A 19,094-nucleotide genomic window follows, 5' to 3' on the forward strand; every position below is an offset into this window, starting at 1 on the left:
GGAAAATTTCAAAATACGAAAAATTTACCGGAAGTTCATTAACGAGAACATATGACGATTCTTACATTTTAAGGTTATATAAAAATGGAGCAAATTCTACCACATTTTGCAGAAGGAAAAGTTGTTAAAGGATTCGGACGGGGCAGCAAAGAACTAGGAATACCCACTGGTATTGAATACAGTTAATTTTACACACACTTATATCTAACTTATAGGGAAAAATGATAAAAAAAACAGGAGTGTCAGCTGTGACCAGGTTCTTCATAAAATTATCTGTGTCTGGTGTAATACCATGAATACTTGCTTGTGTAATATATGTATGTCACAAAATTTTCCAATAATCATGATATCTTCTGAGAGTGTCTTCATTTTTTGCTTCGAATCAGGGTGTGCAGCTATATACCTAATAGCTATTCCCGGCTGACCTGAGAATCTGTACCTGTTAAACTATTGACATCCTACAACATTCACTTTTTCCTTGTGACGTCAGATATTTTGGATTATGATGGAGGTCAAAATTTTACGGGAACCTGTGACAGTGTGTAGTCCTATAAACAAGGACATATATATTAGTTATACGTATACGTCCTTGCTATATTTAAGACCTTGGTCATACATTGTTTTATCGCATTCTATATTGCCAACTACAGAAATAAAAAGATGAGTTTAAAATTGCTGATGAGACAATTTTCCATCAGAGACCAAATGACATAGAAATTAACAAATATATATATATATTTATCATGTTTATAGGTCATCTGTCTTTTGTCCTCTTTATGTATACACATATTGAACTCTCTTTCACAATTTTCAAAAACTCATAAAGACGAAAACTAACCGACAAAAATAAAATACCGTTATTGCATCCGTTTTGGTGAAATGACCAAAAAAAAGAAAAACATGTTAACAAGACATCATCCAAACAACACCATTAAATTAATCACCAAACACCATTAAATTAATCACCAAACAACACCATTAAATTTATCACCAAACAACACCATTAAATTAATCACCAAACACCATTAAATTAATCACCAAACAACACCATTAAATTAATCACCAAACAACACCATTAAATTAATCACCAAACAACAACACCATTAAATTAATCTCCAAACAACACCATTAAATTAATCTCCAAACAACACCATTAAATTAATCACCAACCAACACCATTAAATTAATCTCCAAACAACACCATTAAATTAAACTCCAAACAACACCATTAAATTAATCACCAAACAACACCATTAAATTAATCACCAAACAACATTAAAGTAATCACCAAACAACACCATTAAATTAATCACCAAACAACACCATTAAATTAATCATTAATTTATAAAAAATCTTCTGTCTTTGCTACTGTTATATGTAATTCTAGACTGACTAAAGTACTGTTTCACATTTCAGCTAATTTCCCAGAAAAGGTAGTAGAAAACTTACCCAAAGATCTTCCAGGTGGTGTGTACTATGGCTGGGCCAATGTGGATAATGGTGAAGTATTGAAAATGGTCCTCAGTATTGGATGGAACCCTTACTATCACAATACAAAGAAATCTATGGTAATAATAATAATAAAATGACAAACTGATTGTCAATAAGATAAGTCTCCACCAAAGACATAATTAATAACTTTAGGTCACTGTACAGCCTTCGTCAATGAGCAAAATCGACACACCTTAGTCAGCTAAAACAAGAAAACAAAACTTTTTAAAACAATGAACAAAAAACAATAATACAGCATCAGACAACAAATGACAATCACTTAATTTTAGGTTCCTGGAACAGGCACATACGGAATGTTGTTCGGTTGATCATGTTTGTGAGTGTTTAATGTTCACCTGTGAGAGAGAGTTATGTTATAGCACAATATTAGTTACTGTATTACAGAACAAACTATTAAAATCAGCTGAAAAAGGATCACATGCATTTAAGTGTTGTTCTCTAATGTTTTCAGGAAACACATGGTATACATACATTTAAGTGTTGTTCTCTAATGTTTTCAGGAAACACATCATGCACATGGTATACATACATTTAAGTGTTGTTCTCTAATGTTTTCAGGAAACACATCATGCACATGATATACATACATTTAAGTGTTGTTCTCTAATGTTTTCAGGAAACACATGTTATACATACATTTAAATGTTGTTCTATCCAGAAAACCCATATGTTATTAATACATTTAAATGTTGTTCTATGTTTTCAGGAAACACATGTTATACACACATTTAAAGAAGATTTTTATGGATCAACATTAAAAGTAATTATGCTTGGATATATACGACCAATGAGAGATTTCTCCTCTTTAGGTAAGTTTTTATTGATAAGAAAGCAGATTAAAGCAACCTGTCAATGTATTGTTTGTAATCGTGATGTCTGTTAATGAATTTCTTCTCTCAAAACATATAATATATAAAAATAAGAAGACAAAATGACGTAGAAGTTTACAATTATAGGTCATGTATAAGAATAAGGAGTTCTGGTTTAATGAGACAACTTTCTAACAGAATCAAAATGAGTTCCTGATAAGAAAAATTCTGTTTGTGTAATTAGCCTTACATGTTATCAAACATTATACAATGTTACTGCTATAGGAAATAAAATGACTTTTCAAGGGAAACCTACCGGAGACTTATAAATATCCAAGATTTTTGTAAACACAGATGAATTATACTCTTACATCACTATCTCTGTTGTATTACACATAAAAAAAAATATATTTGATTAAATGATACCTCAATATAATAAACATGTTAGTTTTTTTTTTTGTTACAGTTAATGCATAGTGTGAAAATAGTTGCTATTTTTCTTATTAAATTATCTCCCTTGTTTGAAGTATTTTTATATAATTACACTTGAACACTAAAATTATGAAAAAGAATCCTGTTACCATCACTTTTTGTGACTTTGCTGTATTATTTGTGGACATTATTTTTTAGAAGATACAGTTAAAACCAAGCATGCATTTTTTTTAACTTTTCGATTAAGACTTAGAATCAAGTTTTTATTGTTCTAAATGAATGTTTTTATTTTACAGATGAATTAATAGATGCCATAAATGATGATATACAACAGGCTAAAGACAAGTTAGATTTACCGGAGAATGCATCATATAAACAAAATAACTTTTTATTTGATGAAATCAAGGAGGATGTTTAATGTTAGATTACTTTAGATTTTTTATTATTTTTTATTTATTTACAGACTGACTGTTTTAAGTGAGACTGGTTTAATGTTTGTTGATCGTCATTTATTTGGCAATGTGGTATAAATATTTGAGCTGCGATGGAAAGAAATTGACCTTATGCAAGTGCATGTATAAATTTACATGTATAAGCCTTTGAACAAATTTATAACATTCAAATATATAATAAAGATGAATTTTGTGCTGTGTTGTAGGGTGCTTATATCAACTATTTTTTTTGCCTTGACATATCTTTTTTGTGCTGATGTGGCATAAAGCAAACACCAACCAATCAGTCAATCAACTCAATTTTTAAACAGCTACAGACTTTGCTTGGAGATTTATCAACCTCAAATAGGTTTATAAAAGATGTATTGATATTTACATAGGGTTGATATCTATTCGCTGCAGCTCATATATAATGAAAATAATTCCTGGTGAAGTTTTATATAAATCCGTAAGATGTTCAACCAATTATGAAATGTCAAGTATTTATGTGTTCTAATGCATTAAGGTGGTACCTAACACTACAGGGAGATAACTCTGTAAAGTCAGCTAAATGTTTTAATTACGTTGCCTTGTGAATATTAAGCTACTCAATTATCAAAACTATTGTTTGTCAAACTTCTATATAACCAGAGCAATTTTTCTAAAAATTGTTTGGTTCAAATTTTTTGAAATTTTTATATTTTTGTCAAACGTTCAAAGTAAATACTTCGTCAAAATTTTAGGAAAATAAACGAGCCAAATAAATTTTAGTGAAGATGTTGGGTACCACCTTAACATATAACTTATGTTTTATTTTTTATGTCACATATTTCCAACAACAAAATAATGTTTTGTTTGAGTGGCGTTAACATCTGTCTAATTTTAAGTTTAATAATGCAAATTTATTTGTTCTATATATGTTTTTTTTTGGTTGAGTATTATACAGATGTCAAAAAAGAGTAATAGACATATATAATATATTTTGCTGTACCACTGCCTATTTTCTTCATAATATCTCTTAAGTTTGCTTTGATTGGTATTTAAAAAAAATGAAGTTTGTTTCTTTTATAAGACAATCTGTCTTTTAAATTTGAACTTTGACTATTTTCAGAATGTCCTAGAGTTATGGAATTTTTTAACATTTTGATATCTTTAAGCATGATTTTTGGTACATGAATTGCAATTGCTGTAATTACTTTTGTCCTAAATCAATAACATATAAAAAACAAGAATGTGTCCCCAGTACACGAATGCCCCACTCGCACTATCATTTTCTATGTTCAGTGGACCGTGACATTGGGGTAAACCCTCTAATTTGGCATTAAAATTAAAAAGATCATATCATAGGGAACATGTATACTAAGTTTGAAGTCGATTGGACTTCAACTTCATCAAAAACTACCTTGACCAAAAACTTTAACCTGAAGCGGGACAGACGGACGAACGAACAGACGGACGAACGAACGGACAGACGGACGGACGAACGGACGCACAGACCAGAAAACATAATGCCCCTCTACTATTGTAGGTGGGGCATAATTACAACTTGAAACTTTTCAGATTAATTTTTCAAGAGTTATTGAACTTTGATTGTTTAACAGTGTTCAAAATATTTAGTTTCATGATGGCAATAAGTGTTTTAAATTTGAATGACTTAGTTTATATACCTATAAACTTCATTTGTCAAATTAAGCCAATTTTGAGGTGTTTTTTTGTTAATTTACTTAATCCATTTTCAACATTAAATATGATAAATGCTACTTGCATATTTAAAATTATTTTCTAATTCATATAATTTGATCTTGGGACTTTCAGTGGCAGATCCAGAAATTTTCATAAGAGGGGGCCCACTGACTGACCTAAGAGGGGGCCCGCTCCAGTCACGCTTCAGTGATTCCCTATATAAGCAAACAAATTTTTTTCCCAAAAAGGGGGGGCCCGCCTCTGACTTTTTATCATTAAATAGTTGAAATGAAGGTATTTTTTCATCTTTCTGGTATCTGTGGTATTCTCATGTCACAGTTGTTTATTTTTGTAGTCATATTATTTTTATTGAATTATGTATCATACAAAATCTGTCTTATTAACAATAATCATTTGTAAAAAATGGTCAAATCTTGGAAATATTATTGTGTGTATTGAATAATTCATCCTGAGTGTGTGTGTTTGGAGGAAAGAAAGTAGGTTAAAAAGGACCTTTAAATATACCATGGTGCACTGACCATATAAATCATAGAACTTATTTTATTATGAGGGACAAAATTCCTACAAAAAACAAAAGGAGAAAAGGCAATAAGCAAATCAATAAACTTCTATTCAGTAATTATATAACCTAAGCATGAACAGCAGATCATTTATATAAGCAGTTCATTAGTTAAGCAGGTAACACTAATGTGTAGGGACCACATCATTGTTAATGATTTGATGGGATTTTGTAACTTTCCAATCATTACACAGCTGATGATAATTTAATGTTTGCTAAAAGGTGTTCAAAGTTAACTTGCCAGTCAAAATAGGGTTATTGATCAATGTATCTGTTATAATTAAGATTTCAATTATGTGTATAACTTATGCTGAGGTTAAGAAGATCTGATGTCTTACAGCTGAATATATCTAACTACTTATTTTATATCTTTAATGAATTGTCAATACTTAAATAAGAGGCCTGTTAATTATATTCCTTTGTACTGGGCTTTATAAGTAAATGTGTGGTACATGTATTATGGTTGTCTCAGCAAACATTGCTCACAACTTGATATTTGTGTTATGAATTACGTAAGTGAAAAATGCTGGTGTTAGCCACTTTATCATCTATTATTGACATTTTAGGAGGTAGACCTAGGTCAAGGGAAATAACTTTTAAAATCATCAGTAGGTTTAACCATTTTCAAAAATATATTCTAAGCTTCTAGGTTACATAGATTATTTTCAATCTGTTTCAGGTAAATGCATAAAATACATTGATGAACTTGACTTTTACAAACGCTTAACTGATTTAAAGAGTTATCTCCCTGGACCAAGGTCTACCTCCTTAAATCTATAACAGTACTATAATTTTTCTTAAATATAAAGTTTATGCAGTCAACTTTTGACCTTACTCAACAAAACATAACAGGGTTGAATAAGCTTTTGAAGTTTGGAGATATGGCCTTGTCTGTTCATCATGGATCTTTGACTTTAAAACTTTGCACTTTGCACTTTGCATACTGCAAAATTTTAATATGTCCAAATTTATAAGATAAAAGTTACCAAAAAAGTATTTAAGGCAGTATAACTGTCACAAATTATAACAGAGAAGAATTGTACTCAATAGTTAACAAAAAACATGGCTTATACTCAGAAATGTATGTTTTCATTTGTTTTGATAGCTATAAGATCAATGAAATAAGAAGCTAAATTATTTCAAACCACAAAACCTATAGAACAAGAAGTAATTTACAAATAATCCACCGACCAAGCTTTTGAGATGCATGATTATATTTGATATATTATGAAGAGTGTATAGATAACTTCCATGTTTATTTGTTATCTTATGAAGAGTGTATAGATAACTTACATGTTTATTTGTTATCTTATGAAGAGTGTATAGATAACTTCCATGTTTATTTGTTATATTATGAAGAGTGTATAGATAACTTCCATGTTTATTTGTTATCTTATGAAGAGTGTATAGATAACTTCCATGTTTATTTGTTATCTTATGAAGAGTGTATAGATAACTTACATGTTTATTTGTTATCTTATGAAGAGTGTATAGATAACTTACATGTTTATTTGATATCTTATGGAGAGTGTATAGATAACTTACATGTTTATTTGATATCTTATGGAGAGTGTATAGATAACTTACATGTTTATTTGTTATCTTATGGAGAGTGTATAGATAACTTCCATGTTTATTTGATATCTTATGGAGAGTGTATAGATAACTTCCATGTTTATTTGTTACTGGTATTTGTTTGTTATTGTTGTTATTCAGAGCTATAAATCATGTTAAATCATATAAAATAAAGGCCATGATTTTGTAGATTTTGTTTTTTATTGTTGAAGAATTTTATGTGATGTCAGTATATTTGTTTTTTGTCCAAAGGAGGTCATTGACCTCATCATTTAAAAAAGAAGAAAAGTGTTGTAAATGCCAATGCGAGATTTAAAATGAGGTTAATGTAAGCTATTTATTTACTTCTAGGACTACAGCAACCACATATAGGATTCAAATCAATGAACTCAGAGAAACTATCTGCAAAAAATTACAAATAGTTGAATTTATTTCTAAGATCCTTTATGGCCTACAATCATTGATGTAGGATTTAAAATAGGAAAAGGTGACATATATCAAATTGAAGAGAAACTGACAAAAAACTAAAAGCCTAAAAAAAGTATAAAGAAAAACTAATGAAGTCCACAAAACACTGCACAAAAAAGACTTGTGATGTGCAAACACCCAGATGGTTCGTCACCATATAGTGATCAGTCTTTCCGTCTATCCATAACACAATGTGACAGCTCTATGCCTATAGAACCGTTATAATTTCTTACTTTATTTCTTTATTGTGTCATACATGTAAAACCCTTTAAAAGGATACAAATGTTTAACCACATTATTTACAGCAGGGCCCACAAAGATGGCTTCAATCTCATTGATGTCTAGTTTATCCAGTTTCACATTACACTAAACACTATACTTTTTCATGGGAAGTAGAACTATGTGTATATTTGTCCACCCAATCTTTGTCATTCAGTGGCGGATCCAGCCATTTTAAAAAGGGGAGGTTCCCAACACAGAGTAAAGGGGATTCCAACTATATGCTCCCATTCAAATGCATTGATTGGCCAAAAAAAGGGGGGTTCCAACCACCGGAACCCCCCCCCACCCCTTGGATCCGCCACTGTCATTGACTCATACTTATTTGTGTACCATGTTGTCCATTTAAACGTTCATATTCATATAAAATGTAGCTATGAAACTGAAGGAGTGATAAAACCTCTCTATCAAATTTAGGTTTTTCTTACCCACAGTATAAAGGTATATCAAGTTTAACATGTCTTTAGTTCAGTAAATCATATCCTGGTTGTTACTAGTATTAAAGATGATTTAACTATGGGACAGATGGACCATGGATTTGTTTCACAGTAGGTTACATTTCAAAAGATTTTTCAGTCTTATCCTTTAATATACATGTATCTCGTTGTATCTCTATAAAACTTACCAAATTAAATGTGATATTGTCATTGTATTTGAACATACCACTCAACAGGATTATGTTACCAAAAGACAACCCACAACATTCCACTTGACAAGATTATGTTACCACAAGACAACCCACAACATCCCACTTGCCAAGATTATGTTACCACAAGACAACCCACAACATCCGACTTAACAGGATTATGTTACCACAAGGAAACCCACAACATCCCACTTGACAGAATTATGTTACCACGAGACAACCCACAACTCCCCCCTCAACATGATAATATTACCACAAGATAACCCACAACATCCCACTCAAAAGGATTATGTTACCACAAGACAACACACAACATCCCACTTGACATGATTGTGTTAACACAAGACAACCAACAATATTCCACTCAACAGGATTGTGTTACCACAAGACAACCAACAACATCCCACTTGACAGAACTGTTACCACAAGACAACTCACAACATCCACTTGCCAATAACATCTCACTTAACGGCTTGACAGGATTATGTTACCACAAGACCACTCACAACATCCAATTTAACAGGATTATGTTACCACAAGACAATCCACAACATCCCACTGGACAAGATTATGTTACCACAAGACCACTCACAACATCCAACTTAACAGGATTATGTTACCACAAGACAACCTACAACATCCGACATAACAGGATTATGTTACCACAAGAAAATCTACAACATCCCACTCAACAGGATTATGTTACCATAAGACAACATACAACATCCCAGTGGACAAGATTATGTTACCCCAAAACCACTCACAACATCTGACTCATTATCTGACTGATTATGTTACCACAAGACATCCACAACATTCCACTCAACAATATAATGTTACCACGACAACTCACAACATCCGACTTGACAGAATTATGTCTCCACAAGACAACCCACATCTTCCCACTCAACAGGATTATGTTACCACAAGACCACTAACAACATCCGACTTAACAGGATTATGTTACAAGAAAACCTACAACATCCCACTCAACAGGATTATGTTACCACAAGACAACCAACAACATCCCACTGGACAAGATTATGTTACCACAAGAAAACACACAACATCCCACTTGATAGGATTATGTTACCACAAGTCAACACACAACATCCCACTCTACAAGATTATGTTACCACAAGACATCCACAACATTTCACTCAACAGGATAATGTTACCACGACAACTCACAACATCCGACTTGACAGAATTATGTCTCCACAAGATAACCCACATCTTCCCACTCAACAGGATTGTTACCACAAAACAACCCACAACTTCCACTTGACAGGATTATGTTAGCACAGGACAAACCACAACATCCCACTCGACAAGATTATGTTACCACAAGACATCCACAACATTCCAATCGACAGGATTATGTAACCACAACATCCCACTCGACAAGATTATGTTACCACAAGACATCCACAACATCCCAGTTGACAAGATTATGTTACCACAAGACAGCCACAGCATCCCACTCGACAGGATTATGTTACCACAAGACAACCCACAACATTCCACTCGACATGATTATGTTACCACAAGACAACCCACAACATCCCACTCGACAGGATTATGTTACCACAAGACAATCCACAACATCACACTTGACAGGATTATGTTACCACAAGACAACCCACAACATTCCACTCAACAGGATAATGTTACCACGACAACTCACAACATCACACTTGACAGGATTATATGCTACCACAATACAACCCACAACATCCCACTTAACAGGATTATGTTTTCACAAGACAATACACAAACTCCCACTTAACAGGTCTGTTACCACAAGACAACCCGCAACATTCCACTCAACAGAATTATGTCTCCACAAGACAACAGTCCACTCAAGAGGATTATGTTGCCACTAGACAACCCACTTGACATGATTATGTTACCACAAAACAACCTACGACATCCCACTTGACAGGATTATGTTTTCACAAGACAATACACAACATCCCACTTAACAGGTCTGTTACCACAAGACAACCCGCAACATTCCACTCAACAGAATTGTGTTAACACAAGACAACCAACAATATTCCACTCAACAGGATTATGTTACCACAAGACAACCAACATCCCACTTGACAAGATTATGTTAACCCAAAACAACCCACAACATCCCACTTGACAGGATTGTGTTACCACAAGACAACCAACAACATCCCACTTGACAGAACTGTTACCACAAGACAACACACAACATCCACTTGACAGGATTGTGTTACCACAAGACAACCCACAACATCCACTTGACATGATTATGATACCACAAGACAACCCACAACATTCCACTAGTCCAGCAGATAGGTGCAATATATGAAGGAATTGTGCACTTCGTGTTAAAAGCACCAAACTTTGTTCAAACCTACTTCTATCTATACTATTCAATTTTAGATATGGAGGCAAGCTGGAAATATAGTTAACTTCCGGTAAAATCCAAAATGGCGGATGCATGTTTAAATATCAACTTTTCTTAATTCTCTTTCAATTTTTTTAGTTTAAACTAAAAGAACTGATGTTTTAAATGATCTGCATCGTATAAGTTGGGTTTCAGTGTTGCTGAAGCAGCAATTTGGATGAGTTTGGTTAACTTCTGGTCGAAATTTCATGTCAAAATTCAAGAAAAATGTTGACTTTTAATTTGCAAAAAGTGAGAGAAATGGTGTAATAGAATCAGGTATTTCTTTCTTTTGAGATCATTAAAATTCAATTGATATGGTGAACACTACTGTTTCATTATTACATTTGAATGAAGATAGACATACACTTCGATAAATCAAGAGTCTAAATAACAATTGAAAGATGAGCTCTTAAAGATTAAAACTTATTGATCGAGGCATCAGATAATCGAAGACCAGGTAGTTCGTCCCCAAATGTTGAAGAGGTTGACTGGATTTTAGTTCATTTATATGCTTTGGAATTTAGTGTGACATCCATTTATTCCGAATTAGTACACCATTTGTATAGGGAACAGCTGGTGACCACATCCGGTTGCAGGAATTTCTCGCTGCATAGAACACCCATTGGTGGCATTCGGCTATTGTCTGCTCTTTGGTTAGTTTGTTGTCTCTTTGATATATTCTATTTCTATTCTCAATGTTAAATCTATAATTTGTCAAAATATGACAGACAAATAGCTGCAATGCCCTACACCCTCAAATTGTATCAATATTGGTGCTAGATATCTTACTTTGGCTGGAAATCTCGTTAAATACAAAGAACTTCCATGTTTACCGTCTACGACCCATCTGTATACACAATATGATGGCAGGGGTCTTCTACGTACTACGTACAAAAACAATGCCACATGGCATAAGACCTACCATCTAAACACAGAACTAAAGAGACCTAAATTAAGACATCAAAAGGATACAGATGCTATGTAAACAAAACAGGCAATCGGAGCTGGAAACCCACCCACACCGTCAATGTGTACAAATGCTTCAGTACACAACTTTATTAGAGAAGCTCAGTGCTGGTGACCTCATTGTACAAGAAACGAAATATCATGTCCTATGTCTTGCTTATCTTTATCGACAGGCATCAAAAGTCTCTAGTGAAGATGAGACTGAATAAGGAAGAGACTCACGAATAAGCCATGGAATCGCATTAGCTGACATCATCAGCTACAATGAAGATTCCATAACCGAAGAAGATTTAGCACCAGGATTCAAGATGTCAGGTTTTTTCTATAGGCGAATAAGGAATCTAGATGTTGACATAGAAGACAGAGTTCATAATTCAAGATAAAAGAATAGACTTCTTACATTTTTAAAAATTATGGTTTGTTTGCCTGTGAGCGAGCTTTCACATGTTTGACATGGATGGAGATTTGTCTCAATAGCACTCATACAAAGTCTAATATCTAATGCTTGCTTATTTACCTGATATTCAGGAATAAAAACAAGGGAAAGAGAATTAACTTGCTTTCAAAGATAATATAAAACCCTCGTTTCAGAAAGCAGGTGATGATGCCTTTGACTAAAACTAAATGCAGATTTATACAGCAGTAACAATAATTCGCAGCGACATGTTTATTGTTACATTTTGGTTTGACGGTAGATTTCCAGTGAACTGAGAGGAGAATTATGTTTCAAGATCTCTTGTAGCTCTTGTAAGTATGTTGTTGTATGAACAATATATAACAACCGACTCTTCTAAGCAGGAAACACTAACGATTGCTTGGATATTTATATTTAACAGCTACAAACGAATCCTTAACGTTAACTCTCCAAAGATCCGTCATCATGCATCTAAAGAAACGTATGCACTTAGAAATAATGGTTCACTGTCTGACAGAACACATGAAATAAGCATGTTGTTAAGTTGGATGGAGGCACTGTTAGCATATAACCCATTAGCTCTGCGAAGATGGATGGCAGCTTGACAAGAAATGGCAAGACATGCTAAAGAGTTTGAGAAGAGGGACGAAAGATACCAGAGGGACAGTCATATATATCGACTTCTTGATGAAGAAAACACAACTGACCATGAGCAGAAACTAAGAGCTCAAATGTCGTTTATCCATGATGTAGGTTCTGTGGTAGAAGAGATAGGAAATCAATTTCTTGAAGACAGCAACGAACTGCTTGTTCTGTACACCAATTAAAGATATAGCTCTCTCGGCAGGTGTTGATACTATTCTTCGTTCGTTGAATAGAAAAGGGACTTTCCGATTTGATTTTCCTCTGAGTTTAGTATTTCATGTGATTTTACTTTTTAGAACCATTGACAAGATGTAACTATTGTAGACAATATAAAGATTGACAGTACAAGGAGACGTTGTCAAAGGTAATCATGCTAACCACTAAACTGATAGAGCTTCTCACGTGTAGATAAAAACAAAACAGAGCTCATTCATTTTCTGTCAAATTAACAGATGGATGAACACATTTTCGAGATGAGAATTATTGCTACAGTTGTTACCGATGTATCAGTACTTGTTTCATGTCATTGTGACAATGCAGCTGATATTTATGGGTCGCTTTGGGACTGGAAACCACTTCGTATACATTTTAACTCATGAGCTTGCCAACTTTTTAGGACAAGAAAAAGCATATGCCTTGCCTGTTTTTCATGCATTCACTGTATTCGACACTGTGGCATAGATCGCTGGTTAAGGTGGAAAAAAAACAGGGGATACATGAATGGTATTGAATGGTGTCACAAGAGTATACACCGTTATGAGAGACCAGGGTTGCGTCCAATATCGAAGCAGCTACGTAGTGCTACGTAGATGTTTGTCTACTGAACGAGTACCTAGTCTAGTTGCTATCTATATCTATGTTGCAGCTAGGCTAGCTACACGTTCAATAGTCATACATCTACGTAGCCCTTTGCACCCGCTACGATATTGGACGCAACCCATGTGAGTACTCTGAATGTCGACACCACTATTACGCAATTAATCGAACGATTCGTTATGCTGATGTTTGATCGAACAATATCAATGGTCAAGGATATTAAACCTTTTTTTGGACAACATTGCTTTTTGTTTATCAAACATATGTATTTAGTCTCTAAATTACGTTTACTTGTGATATTTTTTTACCGGAAGTGACAAATTTCTGAATAAAATTACCCGTGGGTTTCAAAGAAATGATACATTATTTCAAACCATGAATACACAATAATATTATAGTCTACACAGCAAACTTTGGCTACCAGCTGTGAGATTTGAATAACCATTAATCAGTTATCAAATGCATGTTTGCCATTTTGATGTTAAAACCGGAAGTGGATAAAATCAAGCTTGCCTCCATATCTAATTTTGATTAAAATGGTCCAAACTATGTTTCTACCAAATTTTATGCTTTTAAAACATAGTGCACAATTGTTCACCTGTCTGCTGGGTAACCATTAATCAGTTATCAAATGCATGTCCGCCATTTTGATGATAAAACCGGAAGTGGATCAAATCAAGCTTGCCTCCATATCTAATTTTGTTTAGAATGGTCCAAACTATGTTTCTACCAAATTTTATGCTTTTAACACAAAGTGCACAATTATTCACCTATCTGCTGGACTACACTCAACAGGATGATGTTAGCACAGGACAACCCAAAACATCCCACATGACAGGATTATGTTACCACAAGACAACCCACAACATCCCAATTGACAGGATTATGTTAGCACAGGACAAACCACAACATCCCACTTGATAGGATTGTGTTACCACAAGACAACCAACAACATCCCACTTGACAGAACTGTTACCACAAGACAACTCACAACATCCACTTGATAGTATTATTTCACCACAAGACAACACACAGCATCCACTTGACATGATTATGATACCACAAGACAACCCACAACATCGCACTCAACATAATGATGTTACCACAAAACAACACACAACATCCACTTCACAGGATTATTTTACCACTAGACAACCCACAACATCCACTTGACATGATTATACCACAAGACAACCCACAACATTCCACTTCACAGGATTAGGTTACCACAAGACAACCCACAATATCCAACTTGACAGGATTGTTACCACAAGACAACCCACAACATCCACTTGACAGGATTAAGTTACCACAAGACAACACACAACATCCCACTCGACAGGATTGTTACCACAGGACAAACCACAACATCCCACTTGATAGGATTGTGTTACCACAAGACAACCAACAACATCCCACTTGACAGAACTGTTACCACAAGACAACTCACAACATCCACTTGATAGTATTATTTCACCACAAGACAACACACAGCATCCACTTGACATGATTATGATACCACAAGACAACCCACAACATCGCACTCAACATAATGATGTTACCACAAAACAACACACAACATCCACTTCACAGGATTATTTTACCACTAGACAACCCACAACATCCACTTGACATGATTATACCACAAGACAACCCACAACATTCCACTTCACTGGATTAGGTTACCACAAGACAACCCACAATATCCAACTTGACAGGATTGTTACCACAAGACAACCCACAACATCCACTTGACAGGATTAAGTTACCACAAGACAACACACAACATCCCACTCGACAGGATTGTTACCACAAGACAATCCACAACATCCACTTGACAGGATTATGTTAGCACAGGACAAAGCACCGCATTCCGCCAAACAGGAGTATGTTTCCACAAGACAACCCACAACATCCCACATGAAAGGATTATGTTACCACAAGACAACCCACAACATCACACTTGACATGATTATGTTACCACAAGACAACACACAACATCCCACTTGACATGATGTTACCACAACCCACAACATCCCACCTGACATGATTATGTTACTGTGATAATCCACAACATCCAACTTGGCAGGTCTATGTTACAACAAAACATCAAAAACATCTCACTTGACAGGGTTGTGTTACCACAAGACAACCAACAACATCCCACTTGACAGAACTGTTTCCACAAGACAACACACAACATCCACTTGACAGGATTGTGTTACCACAAGACAACCCACAACATCCACTTGACAGGATTGTGTTACCACAAGACAACCCACAACATCCACTTGACATGATTATGATACCACAAGACAACCCACAACATTCCACTCAACAGGAAGATGTTACCACAAGACAACCCACAACATCCCAATTGACAGGATTATGTTAGCACAGGACAAACCACAATATCCACTTGACATGATTAGGTTACCACAAGACAACCCACAAGATCCCACTTGACAGGATTATGTGACCACAAGACAACCCACAACATCCCACATGATAGGATTATGTTACCACAAGACAACCCACAATATCCCATGTGACAGGATTGTTACCACATGACAACACACAACATCCCACTCAACATGATTGTTTCCACAAGACAACCCACAACATCCCACTTGACAGGATTGTTAACACAAGACAACACACAACATCCCACTTGACATGATTATGTTACCACAAGACAACCCACAACATCCCACTTGACAGGATTGTTACCACAAGACAATCCACAACATCCACTTGACAGGATTAGGTTACCACAAGACAACCCACAACATTCCACTCAACAGGATTAGGTTACCACAAGACAACCCACAATATCCCACTTGACAGGATTGTTACCACAAGACAACCCACAACATCACACTTGACAGGATTGTTACCACAAAACAACCCACAACATCCACTTGACAGGATTATGTTAGCACAGGACAACCCACAACATCCCACTCGACAAGATTATGTTACCACAAGACATCCACAACATTCCAATCGACAGGATTATGTAACCACAACATCCCACTCGACAAGATTATGTTACCACAAGACATCCACAACATCCACTTGATAGGATTATGTTACCACAAGACATCCAAAGCATCCCACTCGACAGGATTATGTTACCACAAGACAACCCACAACATTCCACTCGACATGATTATGTTACCACAAGACAATCCACAACATCACACTTGACAGGATTATGTTACCACAAGACAAACCACAACATCCCACTCGACAAGATTAGGTTACCACAAGACAACCCACAACATCCCACTTGACAGGATTATGTTACCACAAGACAACCCACAACATCCCACTTGACAGGATTATGTTACCACAAGACAACCCACAACATCCCATTTGACATGATTATGTTACCACAAGACAATCCACAACATCACACTTGACAGGATTATGTTACCACAAGACAACCCACAACATTCCACTTGACATGATTATGATACCATAAGACAACCCACAACATCGCACTCAACATAATGATGTTACCACAAAACAACGCACGACATCCACTTCACAGGATTATTTTACCACTAGACAACCCACAACATCCCACATGATAGGATTATGTTACCACAAGACAACCCACAATATCCCATGTGACAGGATTGTTACCACATGACAACACACAACATCCCACTCAACATGATTGTTTCCACAAGACAACCCACAACATCCCACTTGACAGGATTGTTAACACAAGACAACACACAACATCACACTTGACATGATTATGTTACCACAAGACAACCCACAACATCCCACTTGACAGGATTGTTACCACAAGACAATCCACAACATCCACTTGACAGGATTATGTTAGCACAGGACAAACCACAGCATCCCGCCCAACAGGAGTATGTTTCCACAAGACAACCCACAACATCCCACATGAAAGGATTATGTTACCACAAGACAACCCACAACATCACACTTGACAGGATTGTTACCACAAAACAACCCACAACATCCACTTGACAGGATTATGTTAGCACAGGACAACCCACAACATCCCACTCGACAAGATTATGTTACCACAAGACATCCACAACATTCCAATCGACAGGATTATGTAACCACAACATCCCACTCGACAAGATTATGTTACCACAAGACATCCACAACATCCACTTGATAGGATTATGTTACCACAAGACATCCACAGCATCCCACTCGACAGGATTATGTTACCACAAGACAACCCACAACATTCCACTCGACATGATTATGTTACCACAAGACAATCCACAACATCACACTTGACAGGATTATGTTACCACAAGACAACCCACAACATCCCATTTAACAAGATTATGTTACCACAAGACAATCCACAACATCACACTTGACAGGATTATGTTACCACAAGACAAACCACAACATCCCACTCGACAAGATTAGGTTACCACAAGACAACCCACAACATCCCACTTGACAGGATTATGTTACCACAAGACAACCCACAACATCACACTTGACATGATTATGTTACCACAAGACAATCCACAACATCACACTTGACAGGATTATGTTACCACAAGACAATCCACAACATCACACTTGACAGGATTATGTTACCACAAGACAACCCACAACATTCCATTTGACAAGATTATGTTACCACAAGACAACCTTCAACATCCCACTTGACATGATTATGTTACCACAAGACAATCCACAACATCACACTTGACAGGATTATGTTACCACAAGACAAACCACAACATCCCACTCGACAAGATTAGGTTACCACAAGACAACCCACAACATTCCACTCAACAGGATTAGGTTACCACAAGACAACCCACAATATCCCACTTGACAGGATTGTTACCACAAGACAACCCACAACATCCACTTGACAGGATTAAGTTACCACAAGACAACCCACAACATCCCACTTGACAGGATTGTTACCACAAGACAATCCACAACATCCACTTGACAGGATTATGTTAGCACAGGACAAACCACAGCATCCCGCCCAACAGAAGTATGTTTCCACAAGACAACCCACAACATCCCACATGAAAGGATTATGTTACCACAAGACAACCCACAACATCACACTTGACATGATTATGTTACCACAAGACAACCCACAACATCACACTTGACATGATTATGTTACCACAAGACAACACACAACATCCCACTTGACATGATGTTACCACAACCCACAACATCCCACCTGACATGATTATGTTACTGTGATAATCCACAACATCCAACTTGGCAGGTCTATGTTACAACAAAACATCAAAAACATCTCACTTGACAGGGTTGTGTTACCACAAGACAACCAACAACATCCCACTTGACAGAACTGTTTCCACAAGACAACACACAACATCCACTTGACAGGATTGTGTTACC

The 19,094-nt window shown here is 35.6% G+C and overlaps 1 protein-coding gene across 1 annotated transcript; it reads left to right on the forward strand.

Moving 5' to 3' along the window:
- The first annotated feature begins 9 nt into the window (after positions 1 to 9).
- On the forward strand, positions 10 to 4,417 carry LOC139495029 (riboflavin kinase-like). The gene is made up of 4 exons (XM_071283180.1): positions 10 to 169; positions 1,417 to 1,568; positions 2,219 to 2,321; positions 3,050 to 4,417. The coding sequence occupies exons 1-4, from the start codon at positions 85 to 87 to the stop codon at positions 3,169 to 3,171; spliced, it is 462 nt and encodes a 153-aa protein (XP_071139281.1). The 5' UTR covers positions 10 to 84; the 3' UTR covers positions 3,172 to 4,417.
- Positions 4,418 to 19,094: the final 14,677 nt, after the last annotated feature.

Source organism: Mytilus edulis, chromosome 11 (genome assembly GCF_963676685.1).
Source record: "Mytilus edulis chromosome 11, xbMytEdul2.2, whole genome shotgun sequence".
Classification (NCBI taxonomy): Eukaryota; Metazoa; Mollusca; class Bivalvia; order Mytilida; family Mytilidae; genus Mytilus; species Mytilus edulis.

What these genes read in the sequence shown, in the direction of transcription:
- LOC139495029 (XM_071283180.1), top strand. Translation starts at nt 85, where the DNA reads ATGGAGCAAATTCTACCACATTTTGCAGAAGGAAAAGTTGTTAAAGGA. An exon ending in ACAATACAAAGAAATCTATG is followed by an intron (nt 1,569 to 2,218) that starts GTAATAATAATA and finishes CTATGTTTTCAG; the next exon opens with GAAACACATGTTATACACAC. An exon ending in GAGAGATTTCTCCTCTTTAG is followed by an intron (nt 2,322 to 3,049) that starts GTAAGTTTTTAT and finishes TTTATTTTACAG; the next exon opens with ATGAATTAATAGATGCCATA.